Below are 12,575 nucleotides of genomic sequence, written 5' to 3'. Positions count from 1 at the left end.
AGGACTCAATTTATTGATTCCTCAAATATATTTTCTCCTTTTCTTTCCCAAATACCCTCTTGCATTTCATTGATTTAGTTTGTTACTGTTATTGGTCGTCTGTGAATTGTCCTGTGTTTGGCAGTGGGAACTGGATGGTGGAAATAATTAAGGTGGAAAAATGTAAATAAATATTATGTGTACAGTGTAACATTGTGTTCTCCGTGTTTCTGAGGATAAACAAATATACCAAAAGAGAAAAAAAACACATGGCAGAAACAGGCCAAGACAGGCTTCCTTTACCGCTGCAGGTCTTGCAGGTGGGGTGACACTTGTGACAGGTTTTAGACCGGCTGTGTTGGTAGTAGCTTGAAGGGCAGCTCTTCAGGCACTGCCCGAACTGCCTCAGGTAGACGTAGCTTTCCCGACAGTCCAGACAGTTTCTGTTTCCACGACCCCAACACTGAGTACACGAGGGGTCACATCGCTCACAAGCCATGGTGGTGGTGTTGCCAAAGTGACTGAAAAGGAGAGAAGGAATCTGTTTAGTTGATGATGTTATTTAAAGGAACATTTTAAAAGGAGACTGTATTTCAGTTTGTTCTTCTAACCTCTCTGAGCAGGTTTCCACGCAGTTGCTGCCCTGCTTGAAGAATCCAGATTTACAGTCGTTGCACTGCAAACTGTGACGGCCCACACAGGACTTGCAGCTGAAGTGGCAGCGCTCACACACACGTTCGTCCCTATCCTCTGCATAGTAACCCACAGGACAGTCCTGCACACACGTGTTGTCTGATGAACACAAAGTTAACATTTTAAGAAGGAGAAGATCCCCTTTGATGGACAACAAGCATAACATTTATCATTGAAACTACTTACTCAGGAGGAAGTGTGTCTCGCTGCAGCTGAGGCAGTGGTCATTGTCCGGCCCTGAACAGCGGTGACACCGTTTGTGACACTTTTGGCACTCCTTTTTATGGTCCAGGTATGAGGTCAGAGGGCACTGCATGAACCCCACACAGTGTCCGCTGGCATCTTTTGTCATGCTGGTTTTGCAGCTGAGGCAGGATGAAGGCTCATGGCCTGAGCAGGTCAGACATGACCTGTCACAATCTGGGGAGAAGGAGAGCTATATATCTTTCATTGAATAGAGTAGTATGTTCATCTATTTAGCATTATTAAAAACATTTCCAACGTCCCTACCTCTGCATTCATTGGTAGTGGCATCATAGTAAGTGTTGTCTGGACAATTAACCCGACACTCTCCGTTGTGGCGCACAGCTTTCGGGTTGATGCACACATCACAGTCATCAAAATCCGGTCCGTCACAAGAGGCACAATCGGCATGGCAACGTATACACTCCTGTGACACCTCGCTGGCAAAGAAGCCATTGGGACAATCATCCTCACACTTATCCTTATGCAGGAAGTAGTACTTGGCACATTCTGGGAGAGAGAGAGAAAGAGGAAGAAGAAGTGGAAGAAGCAGTGTTGTTGGTATTGATGTAAAACAATGATAGAAAAATATGGTCCGGTGACAAAAAAATTATTAATATTGCAAACTGTACATTATGACCTACTGTATAATGAGTCAATTTAACAATTTTTTTGTCGACATTAATGAACCACCTCAGGGAAGCCCTCATGCTCTTATAAACAATCTCATCACATGTAAATATATTTAACAATCCGGACTCAGATATGTATATATATATATCATTTTTTAATTTTTAATTACATTTGATCTTTAATTGTAATAATCTTTTGTGAATACTGTATGTTCGCTCTCACTCTGTTGCTGCTAAAGCTCCTGAATCTCCCCACGGGGATTAATAAAGGTACATTTCATCTTATCTTATCTTATTCAAAGATGCTAATATTAAAACTACTCGGATCCTGACTAATGTTGGTTTTGTCTGTTTTATCTTTCCTATAATAATCTTTTCTCTTCTCTCTCCTGTATTCCACTACCTTCTTGTCATGTGATTTTCTCTATTTCCTTTACTCTTCACCTTTCACATTTAAGCTTCATGGCTGAAATATTTGCAGTCCAGCGAGCAGAGAAGGAGCTCTCTGCGTTTTCTCTTCATCTTCCCTCTCCTCCTAGTCTCCTATGTCACCTTTCAAAACAGCACCTCTCTGTAATTCTCCACTCCACATCTTCCTTTTCTCCCCCTTCCAATTCTCTCCTCAGCTTACTTACTGTTACACAGGCCATCTTGATTGCACTCTGTACACTGAGCTGGACAGCGATGGCATTTTGTCTCTGTGGCGTAATATCCCTCGAGACAGTGAGACCTGCATGAGTGCTCCAGCAGCAAGAAGTGTTCCTCACAGCTCAGACAGTGAGAGGAGTTCCCCCTGCAGGACGCACACTCTGTGGCACACGGCCAGCACACAGCATCTTGAGGAAACCCTCTAAACAGAAACAGGAAAGAATATTGTAACATTGATGTATTTTGATTGTGTGTATATTTGCAAGCCCAGAAATGTGAGAACAGGGCATGCACCTCTGACAACTCGACACACACGCTTCGTCCTGGAGGAAAAGCCCCCTGCGGCAGTGCTGGCAGTGCTTGTCGTCCTGGCACGAGAGACAGCCTGTCACACAGTCTTCACACTGGCTGGACGCCTCGTTGGAAAACGTGCCAGCTGGACAGCGGGACACGCAGGTCTGATTAGCAGTCAAAAACCTACCTGAGGACAGAAGGAAAAATCACACAAATGGTACAAGAAAAGACTGTCTGTGGTCAAAAGCATACAACACAAAACACAACTCTACACTATTCACATCACTGTTTTATACTGTACATTTCAAGCAATCATATAGTTTTCAGCATACATGTGATTATTAATATTCAAAACAAACTGTACATATTTTAATATAAACATTTTAGGTATTTTTTGTTGTTATATACTTTATTGAAATCTGACATTTAGGGTAGTATCCTTTTCATCCATATTGACAGTGAAAGAAAATCGCAAGTTCTGTATCAAAACATAGAAGATAAGCCGAGTAAACATTTTTATATTTTCAGAGGCTCAGTCTTGTTGCATACTGACAGCAAGATTTTACCTGAGTAGCAGCTGTTGCAGTCCTCCCTCCCCTCAGCAGAGCACGTCTTACAGGAGGAGTGGCACACCTCACATTCGCCCTGACCTGATGGTTAACAGCAAACAGAAACCAGGACATATGTAGACATGATTGACATGGAATAGAGAAAGTAATGAGCTGGGAGGACCCCACCATGGGATGAAAACTAGAATAAATGAGGTATTATTGGCTACCCTAATGATACATGCTTCAGTAGTTGACAGTAGTACTTTTCTTTTAAGTCTGGTGTTTAAATGAGAAAAAATGTAGCATGTCAGCATTACAGTTTACAAATAAATGTAAAGACAAGTAGCTAATGTTTAGTAGCATACTGAGATAAATACAAATGTTCCGTACTGTTTCTGAACTGTTTCTCTGGACAGGAAGCCAGCTGTCGGCTCTCTAAACACTCCCCGTTCTTCAGGGTGAGTTCCTCCTCGCAGGAGTCACAGTCGTCATACTGTGGCCCTCCGCAGGTACGACAGGCGCGGTGACAAGGCTCACATTCCCGGCTCTCCTCATCCACATAGAAACCTTCCTGACAGTGATCCACACACTTGTCGTCTGAGGAACACAGATTAAAATCCGATGCAAATCACAGTTTACCAAGAAATATCTCCAGCTGATATTCACAGCATAAACCGAAATTGTAAATAGTTGACATTTTACCAGAGACGTAGAATCCCTCTTCACACCAGTAGCATTGAGACGGGTCACAGATCATACACTGTTTGTCTTCACACGGAGCACACACCATGCTGTCCTTCTCACTGTAGGTCCGGTCTGGACAGGACTGATGACAGTCTGAGCCTAACCTGACAGACAGACAGACAGACAGACAGAAGATATTAGCCAATTATTATGAGAACATATGAATATGTGAGTGCAAAGAAACTCTCAATCTAGGAGACTTACTGGTAGTAACCATCTTCACATTTAAGGCACACAGTCTCCCGTGCCTCGTCTTTTGAAACCTCTGTGGTGAAGAGCAGAAATGAAATGAATTATTAACAACAGATCAAGCATTGTGTGATTTCTGGACTTAAAGGCAGGTCAAAAGAGAGCCTAAAGTATCAGCCGTATATCAATTGTTGTAGCTTCTGTTAAAATCAGATATAAAAAGTTGTTTTTCACACTGTTTGCACTTACAAAACTTTCTCTCCATAATTAATCTCATCTACCTGCAGCGAAGGCAGCATGGCTGTTTCTGTTTCAAAAAAACGGTTTCCTTAAACACCAGCAGGAGGCACTCTGACAACACACAATAAATGTGTTGAGATTCTTTAGAGTTGAGTGACACTCCTGGATCAATGATCCCTGTGAATGTGATCAATGATGAACTAGCAAATAAATCTAACATGGAAGTGGTCAAACTTAAGTAAAAGTCAAAGAGTTTTAGTTTACATCAATAATGACTGTTAGTTTCTCTCATATACGAAAAAGTCCGAAGGCAGATGCTCTGTTGTACTGTGTGTGTTTGGGTTTTGTCTGTGTGTGGGTGTAGGTGTATGCAACTCAAATAAAGTGAGTGAAGTGTTATGTAAAACAGTTGCATATTTGCTGTTGGTGTTGTTGTTTTCTGTTGTTGTAGAGTTGAAAACCTATGCAAGGGATATAAATAAGTAATCCAGGTGTTTTTGAGGGGCTGTTCTGGTACACACCAAGGGAGGAAGTTCATTTTCCTTCCAAATAATTAATTCCTGCTGTCAATCAAAATCATCCAGCTAGTAACTGAGGAAGCGCCACCTTGTCATCCAATAGTCCAAAGATGTCAAAACATCTCCAAGGACTTTGGGGGCGAGAAGGGGGGCAAGAGGAAGAGGAAGATAGGATCAGACAGGAGCCGAGATAGAGAGAGATAGAGAAAGAGAGAGGTGGAAATAACTATAAAAAAAAGCCCCTTCTGCAGACTTTCCCTCGGGACATTCATGCTCTCCAGAAAAGCCTCCATCGACCCCCACACCCCATTCCTCTCTCTGTCTTCTTCCAGCACCTATAACTTAACACTGCACTGGTTTGCACTTCAATGCAGTCGACAAGCCACTACCTGCGAAAGCAATTACTCATACAGAGAGAGATTGGGACAAAGGAAAGGTGGGAGGGACAGTGGAGCCGGAAATCATGCCTCCAGGCTGTGTCTTATGTGAAGCGAGAAAATAGCTCCTGCATAAATATTAACTGTGAAAGCCAGGGGAGGGGGGGGGGATTTCAGCAGAATTTAAACTGGCATACACATCCTGGAGTATGCACTTGTGGAATGTGCAAGCTCTCACACACACATTTAGTCAACATGCACTCACAAGCTACATCTGGGGCTAACACTTTCACATATGATGTACATGAATATGCATACAATCATACATTTAGGTGATTAGCACCCAGTGTCAGAAATATGAAGTGCTACACAGTCAGGAGTGGGAATGGATGAACGCCATACTACTATCACAAATCATCACTTCTGTGTGAGAACGTGTGTTTATCAAGAAGTGTTTGATGAGTTGATTGCTGATGAGGATAACAGAAGCATTGTGAGAGTGTAGTGAAGCAAAACATTCATGAGAAAGGGAGATTTTGTCAAACACTGATATGAGCCGCAGCGCTGAGAGCTGGAGGTGGGATGAGCTTCAGCATGCCGACAGCCTCTGAGCAGAAAGAGTACAGAACCAGAGCGAAGACTATTTTTTTAAACTGAAGATTGATATGACTAATACAGATACAAAGTAGTACATATAGAAACAAAGTCAACACATCACGCTGCATTGCACAGGATGCGTATCATCTTGTCTTGAACACTACCTCATCAATGAAAAAAAAAGCATATTGAGCTGTTGGAATAAAAGAAGTAAGGGCAAAGAATCCCAGAGAAGAGGATTGGTAAAGTTCAGAGAAAAGATTAACTCTGAAGAGCACACAAAACTGCAGCGGAAGATATGGAGCCATGTGACAGGAGGGCATAGATAATGAAGGTTTTTATTTCAGATACAAACTATTCTGGTGGATTTACCAGCCTGGTAGAGCTCTTACGGGTATTAGGCAAGTGCATGAGTGCAATTCTCTAAGTTACTCAGTGCCAAGTCAAGCCAATTTATTTGATGTAGCCATTATCATATATTTGAGGGGAGGAAGGGCGGAGGAGGGGGCTGCTGGTAGAGAAAACTACAAACTCAAAACAGCCCATTCACAAACTTGTCTAACCTCATATGTAGTTCACCCAAAACATAATCAAAAGCCAAATCTCTTGTGCAAATGTTTGGCCTCAGAGAACGTATAGAGTTTTTAGTTGTATTAGTTTTGGTGCCTTATTGAAACCAAAAATGTGTTGCATTTCTCTAAAGCCATGCCTAAAAAGATGATGATACCATTTAGTGGTAAACTTTATATAAATACAAAACGCTGTATGTCTTTATTCTAACCATATGTAAACCGAAATGTAATTAAAGAGCTACACTTTAATCCTAACCGCAAACTAGACCCACAAAATGTGGGTGGCACCCAAAACTGCCTTTATTCCAAACATGTCTTTACAGTCATTTTGCTGGCTTTCATGCTTAGAAATGCAGAGTGAGGACGTACTGTATTATAAGCATGCACTCATAAGCTTCCAGACACTACATGTTTGTTTCATTTGTTTCATCTTCACTTTAGCCCGCAGCATCACGTCACAGGGCCAATCATCGCAAATCTCTAATCTGCTGACTGACTTGTTTAGCTTGGAGAATTGTGATCACTAAGAGAGGGTGGGTGGCAGGGAGGCTGCGGTGGGCGAGAGAGTGAAGACAGATATTCCACCCAGAATTCATAATGACATAATAACCCGTCTCCACCTCAGACTAGTTCAGCACAACAACAACTTTCTATGGTATGTCTGTAACAGTTTCTGGGAAAAGGAAGTGCTCTGGTCTTCATGTGGCTTGTTCTGACAGGGTGAGGTGAGAGAGCATGGTGATTTAATACTGATTTACTTCATACGTTTTCACATTTCACACTTTCAAGAAAAAACAACGCATCTTAATCACAGCACCATTTTAGAAAAAATGCCTTTCAGCATCCTGTTTAGCTGTATTTTGATTGAGATATGTATTTAACATTATGGAAGGAAACAGCAGTGAAAGGACACATCATTTATTTTATTAATAATTAATCTACCTCTGATATAAATATTCTGGTAGTGTTCCTCCTGCAAAAAGTGCACTGCACCTGTAAGAGATGGTCTTTGGTTTGTCTAAATGACTTCCCTAATGAATGAGGCTTTTGAGAATAAACAAAATGCTCATTAATTGCAAAACAAATTGTATTTTAATAACCAAGCTCAGTTGTTAGGACTTATTTAAGTCCAATAAGGATGATTTATCTGCATTGAAAAAAAAGGGAGCAAAGAGAGAGGTGTAACAACGATCAGTGGCAGCATCATTATTAAATGCAGTCAGCCCACCTGACAACTACACTGTGAAAAAGATTTAGTACTGTAAATAATCTTCCCTTATCTCTGACTGTATCTCACTCCTAAGGATTCAAATCAAAAGTATTTAAATGGGGAAAACACACAACATCTGGCAGTCACTATGTCTGCCAGATGTTGTGGTGTGGCATACAGTATAGCTGCTGCTGAAGCTATAGTGTATTTCGTTTTAGTCCCACACCTGATTGATGATGAAGGGACAAAAGTTACAAAGAGAGAAAGAGGGGAGTGAGAAAAAGGTGAGGTCTACTTACTGCGTTCACACTGCTTGCAGCCCACGTCACAGGGGACACAGTCTTCTGCATCTGCATCTGCAACCTGACCTGAAGGAAACACAAAAGAAAATAATGATGATTAAATAGCATAAGATAAGATAAGATAGAACTTTATTGATCCCAATTTGTCCCAATCCCAGCATATGTCCATTTGTGAAAAGTACGTGAGTTCATGTGAATTGCTCAATACAGGAAAACACAGTTACCTTTCTCATCATCTTGTGTCATTAGTTGTTATGATGCTACCAGTTTACGGTGCTTGACTTAATTCAGAATAACTTTCCCATCTATTTACCTTTGAGCTTCTTTTTGTAATGTTTATTTTTTATATTAATATCACATATATCAATGTGGTGTCATGGCTCTGCATTAAGAGAAGACAACAACGGGAGGAGGAGAGAAAAGCAAAACTGCCAAATGAATAGCTGTAGTTATATTACGCATACTGAGTTAAAGCTGCCTGTGAAGCCTGTTGAGACCTGCCTGCTACATATGATGAGAATTCAGTCACATACATTTTATATCCTCACACACAAGCTTTCATCCTTAACCTTCAACTTCCTCTCACATTAAATGCTGTGAAGCTGGAACTCCCTTCACCTCTCCTCGTTATCGGAAATATCTCAAAGCAAAACAAAATATCTTGTTTAAAGCGTTTCAGCTTCATATTTGATCTCATACGATGAGATAAGTGTGTTTGACTTTCACAATCTGCCCGTGGATAGTAAACAAATTCAGTAAAGGGTCTTTTGTTGAACAGATAACTGTATTTGTCAAATCTTGAATTTTCTTTTGTTCCCTTATTAAATATGTTCTTTGTTTTGTATTTAGCTCAAACATTCGACATCACGTAATAAATGAAGATTGCTTAATTGCTAAACTTGATCCTTATAACGTTACAAACGATCTGTTATCCTGAGGAGCTTAAAACCCTACATATTACCATGTCTCAAATTCAAAGAAGCCCAAAGAGCCCTGGGTGTTGGCATGTTTTCTTTCGGCATATTTTGTATTTGAATTTGAATACTTAAATTCTTAAAATGAGGTCACTGTGCTGCATGTGTGTTCCCTGGGGTTATGTTTGGCCCAGCTCTGTGACAGGGGTGCTGAATAGTGGCAGAAGCTCATGCTCAAAATCTTTATTTAGTCAACATTGCTGAACTTGGGTTCCCACTCGCAGTAGGAGTCGCAAAATATTTACAGGGGTCGCGAAGCTTGTTCTTAAGACAATTTTTTTACAGTTTATTTATGTATTTATTTCATTCCTCTCTCACTTCACTTCCTACTCTTAAAGGTCTCCTATTATACTATTTTTAGGCATATATTATAGGTCTCATATATATATAAAAAACATGTCTATTAATTAAGTATTTTGCTCAAAATACCAAACAGATCACCCATAGCCATGCCCTCTATTTCAGCCCTGTTAGAGAAACGCTGATTCTTGGTCTGTAGAAAGAGAATTCTACTCAGATTCTCAGCTAAATATTTAAACGCCACATCAAGCATTATTTCTGAAACAGTATGGAGCTCAAACTCTTTCTCTCTCGTGCGTTTACCACAAGGTGAGTACATTTGTATATCCGACTGCTTTACACATACTCTCTCGAGTACAGCGTTAGCTCTGAGTGTTAGCGATGCTTGCTAATGTAAACACAGACCATTACTTTCAAAACAGTCGGGCATTGTTTCTGATACAGCGACGTTTCTGATAGTGCCGTGGGTGTAAAGCCAGTCCACATTTTTAGTAATGTCGTCATGACCGCAGCAAATCTGGATCAGCTCCATTGTACCCCCGTTTTTAGAGATGTGGGTAAGGAGGAAAAGAGAGAGGGTTGTATTTTCGGACACTTTGAGAGTCTCCTTACACACCGGGGACACATATTTATGTATGTAAGACATCAAAAAGTGCATTTTGAATAATAGGTGACCTTTAAGGGAGAAGGTTGGATACCACTGACGTAACTGGCATTCTTTTTCATACTTTATGTGTAATACAACATTACTTAAATACTGTGCTGTACATAGTTGAGTTAGTCAAAGAGAGTAAACAAAGTGTGTGCCCCTCTCACCTGCGCTGCACTCCAAGGGGACGCACTTGCTGTCTTTGAGCTGGTGTCCTGGGCCGCAGTGGAGGCAGTGATCTGCGGATGAACAGATGATGCAGTCTGCGGGACAAGCTTCACACCGTCTCCATCGTGAGTGGAAGAACCCCTCTGGACAGACATCCCGACACTGATAGTGGAAGAGGTACCTGGCCACATTAAACTTATCTAGAGGGAGCAAAAATAGAAGAGGAAATCAACAACAAATGAGACATGTTGTCTGTTATTCACTATATAAACATTGATTGACAATGTTACAGCAGCCACATTTTACTGCAGGTAAACATTTTTTTTTTAAAGACATTAATAAACATGAGCTTTTTTGAAAAAATACATATTCACAAAAAACTGAGTAGAAATGAAGTATGGAAGCAAAAAAAAAAGGCCATACATAATTATGATTTTATAAGCAACCACTATTCATTGTGTTAAAAATGCTATACCACTTAATCGATAAAACTAGTGTTTTTAGTTTAAAACCACGTACTTTATCTGGATAAAAGTGGCTTGAATTCCACTCGTTGACATTTCTAATACGTCTCCTTAAGTCTTACATTTAAAAAAAATTGAATTATTTTTCTTTAGGTTTATAAATCCCGAATCCATGGTTTTCATATTGCTCGTGTGAACTTTTCTCTCTTGAATATGTTCTTTTTCCTTCTTCTGTGTTTTATTTTTAGAGTAGATTAAATTAATTCAGACATTATTGCTTATCCTTAGTGCACGTTTTATGTATGAATTTGAATTATAATCTTATTAACCTGATTCTGTGACTCAACTTCAATTTTGGAAGAGATACATAAACAACAGTGTGAGCAACTTAAATATTAATTTCAGAATGTCAAACACATTCTGTCTCAATGTGTGAACGCTGAAAAGCTTTTGTTATTGCACATATTAAAAGGACTTACTGGCAATTTAAATTAGTACAACCCCAACTACATTAAGAACACTCTTTGACTGATACTTTAATGTCAATATCAACTGTTTAGCAGTGGTTTATCTCACGATTACAGTATTCATTTGCTTCATAAAAATGAAATTAAAATGTCTGTACGTTATATCTTTTCTTGTTTTCACCTCTTCCCTTGTTCTCTGTAACGCAGTTATTTCATTCTTCCCCTCCTCTAGAGACAGAGGAATTTAAGACTCCACATTACTATCAAAGGTCAGTATCGTGTGTGTGTGTGTGTGTGTGTGTGTGTGTGTGTGTGTGTGTGTGTGTGTGTGTGTGTGTGTGTGTGTGTGTGTGTGTGTGTGTGTGTGTGTGTGTGTGTGTGATTTCTTTGAGAAATGACACGGGGAGAGACAGATGGAGGGTTTCTTCATGTTATTATTGTTATGTCTCATTGAGCCTCAGACAGACCTGCAATTAAATGGAACCACATTTGCAAACACAGTCTGACAAACTTGCAGCCTAATTAAGAGTGTGTGTGCACACGTGAGGGGGAGAGAGAGAGAAATCTGGTGTTAATCTCCTCCTTGGCGGTGTGTAGGTGAGTGCGTGCGTAACAGAATCTCCCCAGTGTAAATACATTCACTCTGACAGCCATAACACTGTCTGTGACTCTGTGATAAACACCGTTTTTACAACCTGCTAAAAGTTGATATTTCGACAGCTGTGAGCCTTTAATCATCCGGGTTTTATAATAACGTTTTTTTTCACACTGAGGAACAACTTTTTTTTGTCTTTTGATCCTCAGCAGGATTACAAACCTTAGCAGAAGGCGAGAGGATGTATTCATTGACGTGAAATCTAAACGCAGCTTGTCTTTTAACTGAGCTTCACCCTGAGAGATGTGCAGTGACCTCGGTATGAGGATACAAAGAACAAATTAATGATTTCCCTTTTCAGCACATCTATCAGCAGGCCTCGGCTGAATTACAGCTTTAATTAGATTCATTTACCTTCAGAGGATAGATTGGTGGAGTCTGGCATAAATGAGCCGAGGCTTGATCCATGTGATGTCACGAAAAAGCACGATTCACTGACACTGCAGCTACAACTAGATGGATGTGTTTTGAACACTGTGCACCTTCTGATAAAAGCAACCTGTAAAGCTGGTAAAGCTGTATATTAACTACCGTCAAATAGTTACTGTGAAAAAACTTGAGTTGATAGTTATTATTATATTAACACACTATTAATTGATAAGTAACTTATTACTGAAAATGCTATCATTTCGATGTATAATTTAACAGTTTGTGTAAATTATATATTGTATTATAGCTGATAAGAGACTATACCCATTACATTTTGATTTAATTAGTTGACTATTGATTCACAGTTAATTGTATCATTGCACACATAATGACATTTCTTAAATTATATTAAGTATTTGGTAAGTATTACCAAAATGATATTTGAAATTGTTTGTAAAACAGCTAGAAACAAATCATAGATAGATGCACAAGAAACCATTGTACATCTATCTAAATAATGTTTATAGATGCTTTACAATGTATTTATTAATAATTTAACAAGATGTTATAATCATCATTTGCAACTTTACAATAGCCATGCAAATAATGTCAAGGTTTACAAACCAATTATCAACCATTAAGTCTGATTTACGTAATGTTTATAGATGTTTTACGAATAATATGGTTATCATTACAAATATCTTATATCGTATTTTAAAAAATCCGCACTAACTGATCCT

The 12,575-nt window shown here is 39.6% G+C and overlaps 1 protein-coding gene across 2 annotated transcripts in view; it reads right to left on the bottom strand.

Moving 5' to 3' along the window:
* The window catches only part of pcsk5b (proprotein convertase subtilisin/kexin type 5b), a 67,891-nt gene that overhangs the window by 3,198 nt on the left and 52,118 nt on the right, over nt 1–12,575 (bottom strand). For both annotated transcript variants that reach the window (XM_034118093.1, XM_034118094.1), the window contains exons 23-34: nt 9,880–10,080; nt 7,787–7,855; nt 3,989–4,049; nt 3,743–3,888; nt 3,431–3,637; nt 3,056–3,139; nt 2,490–2,676; nt 2,183–2,397; nt 1,183–1,425; nt 859–1,092; nt 591–771; nt 283–500 (exon numbers count right to left, since the gene is read on the bottom strand). In XM_034118093.1, the coding sequence (XP_033973984.1) occupies nt 283–500; nt 591–771; nt 859–1,092; nt 1,183–1,425; nt 2,183–2,397; nt 2,490–2,676; nt 3,056–3,139; nt 3,431–3,637; nt 3,743–3,888; nt 3,989–4,049; nt 7,787–7,855; nt 9,880–10,080 (2,046 nt within the window). The remainder of the gene's footprint in view (nt 1–282; nt 501–590; nt 772–858; nt 1,093–1,182; nt 1,426–2,182; nt 2,398–2,489; nt 2,677–3,055; nt 3,140–3,430; nt 3,638–3,742; nt 3,889–3,988; nt 4,050–7,786; nt 7,856–9,879; nt 10,081–12,575) is intronic.

Source organism: Trematomus bernacchii, unplaced genomic scaffold (genome assembly GCF_902827165.1).
Source record: "Trematomus bernacchii unplaced genomic scaffold, fTreBer1.1, whole genome shotgun sequence".
Taxonomy (NCBI): domain Eukaryota; kingdom Metazoa; phylum Chordata; class Actinopteri; order Perciformes; family Nototheniidae; genus Trematomus; species Trematomus bernacchii.
Note: the sequence above shows the minus strand (reverse complement) of the source record. Positions and strands in the feature narration are given on the sequence as shown.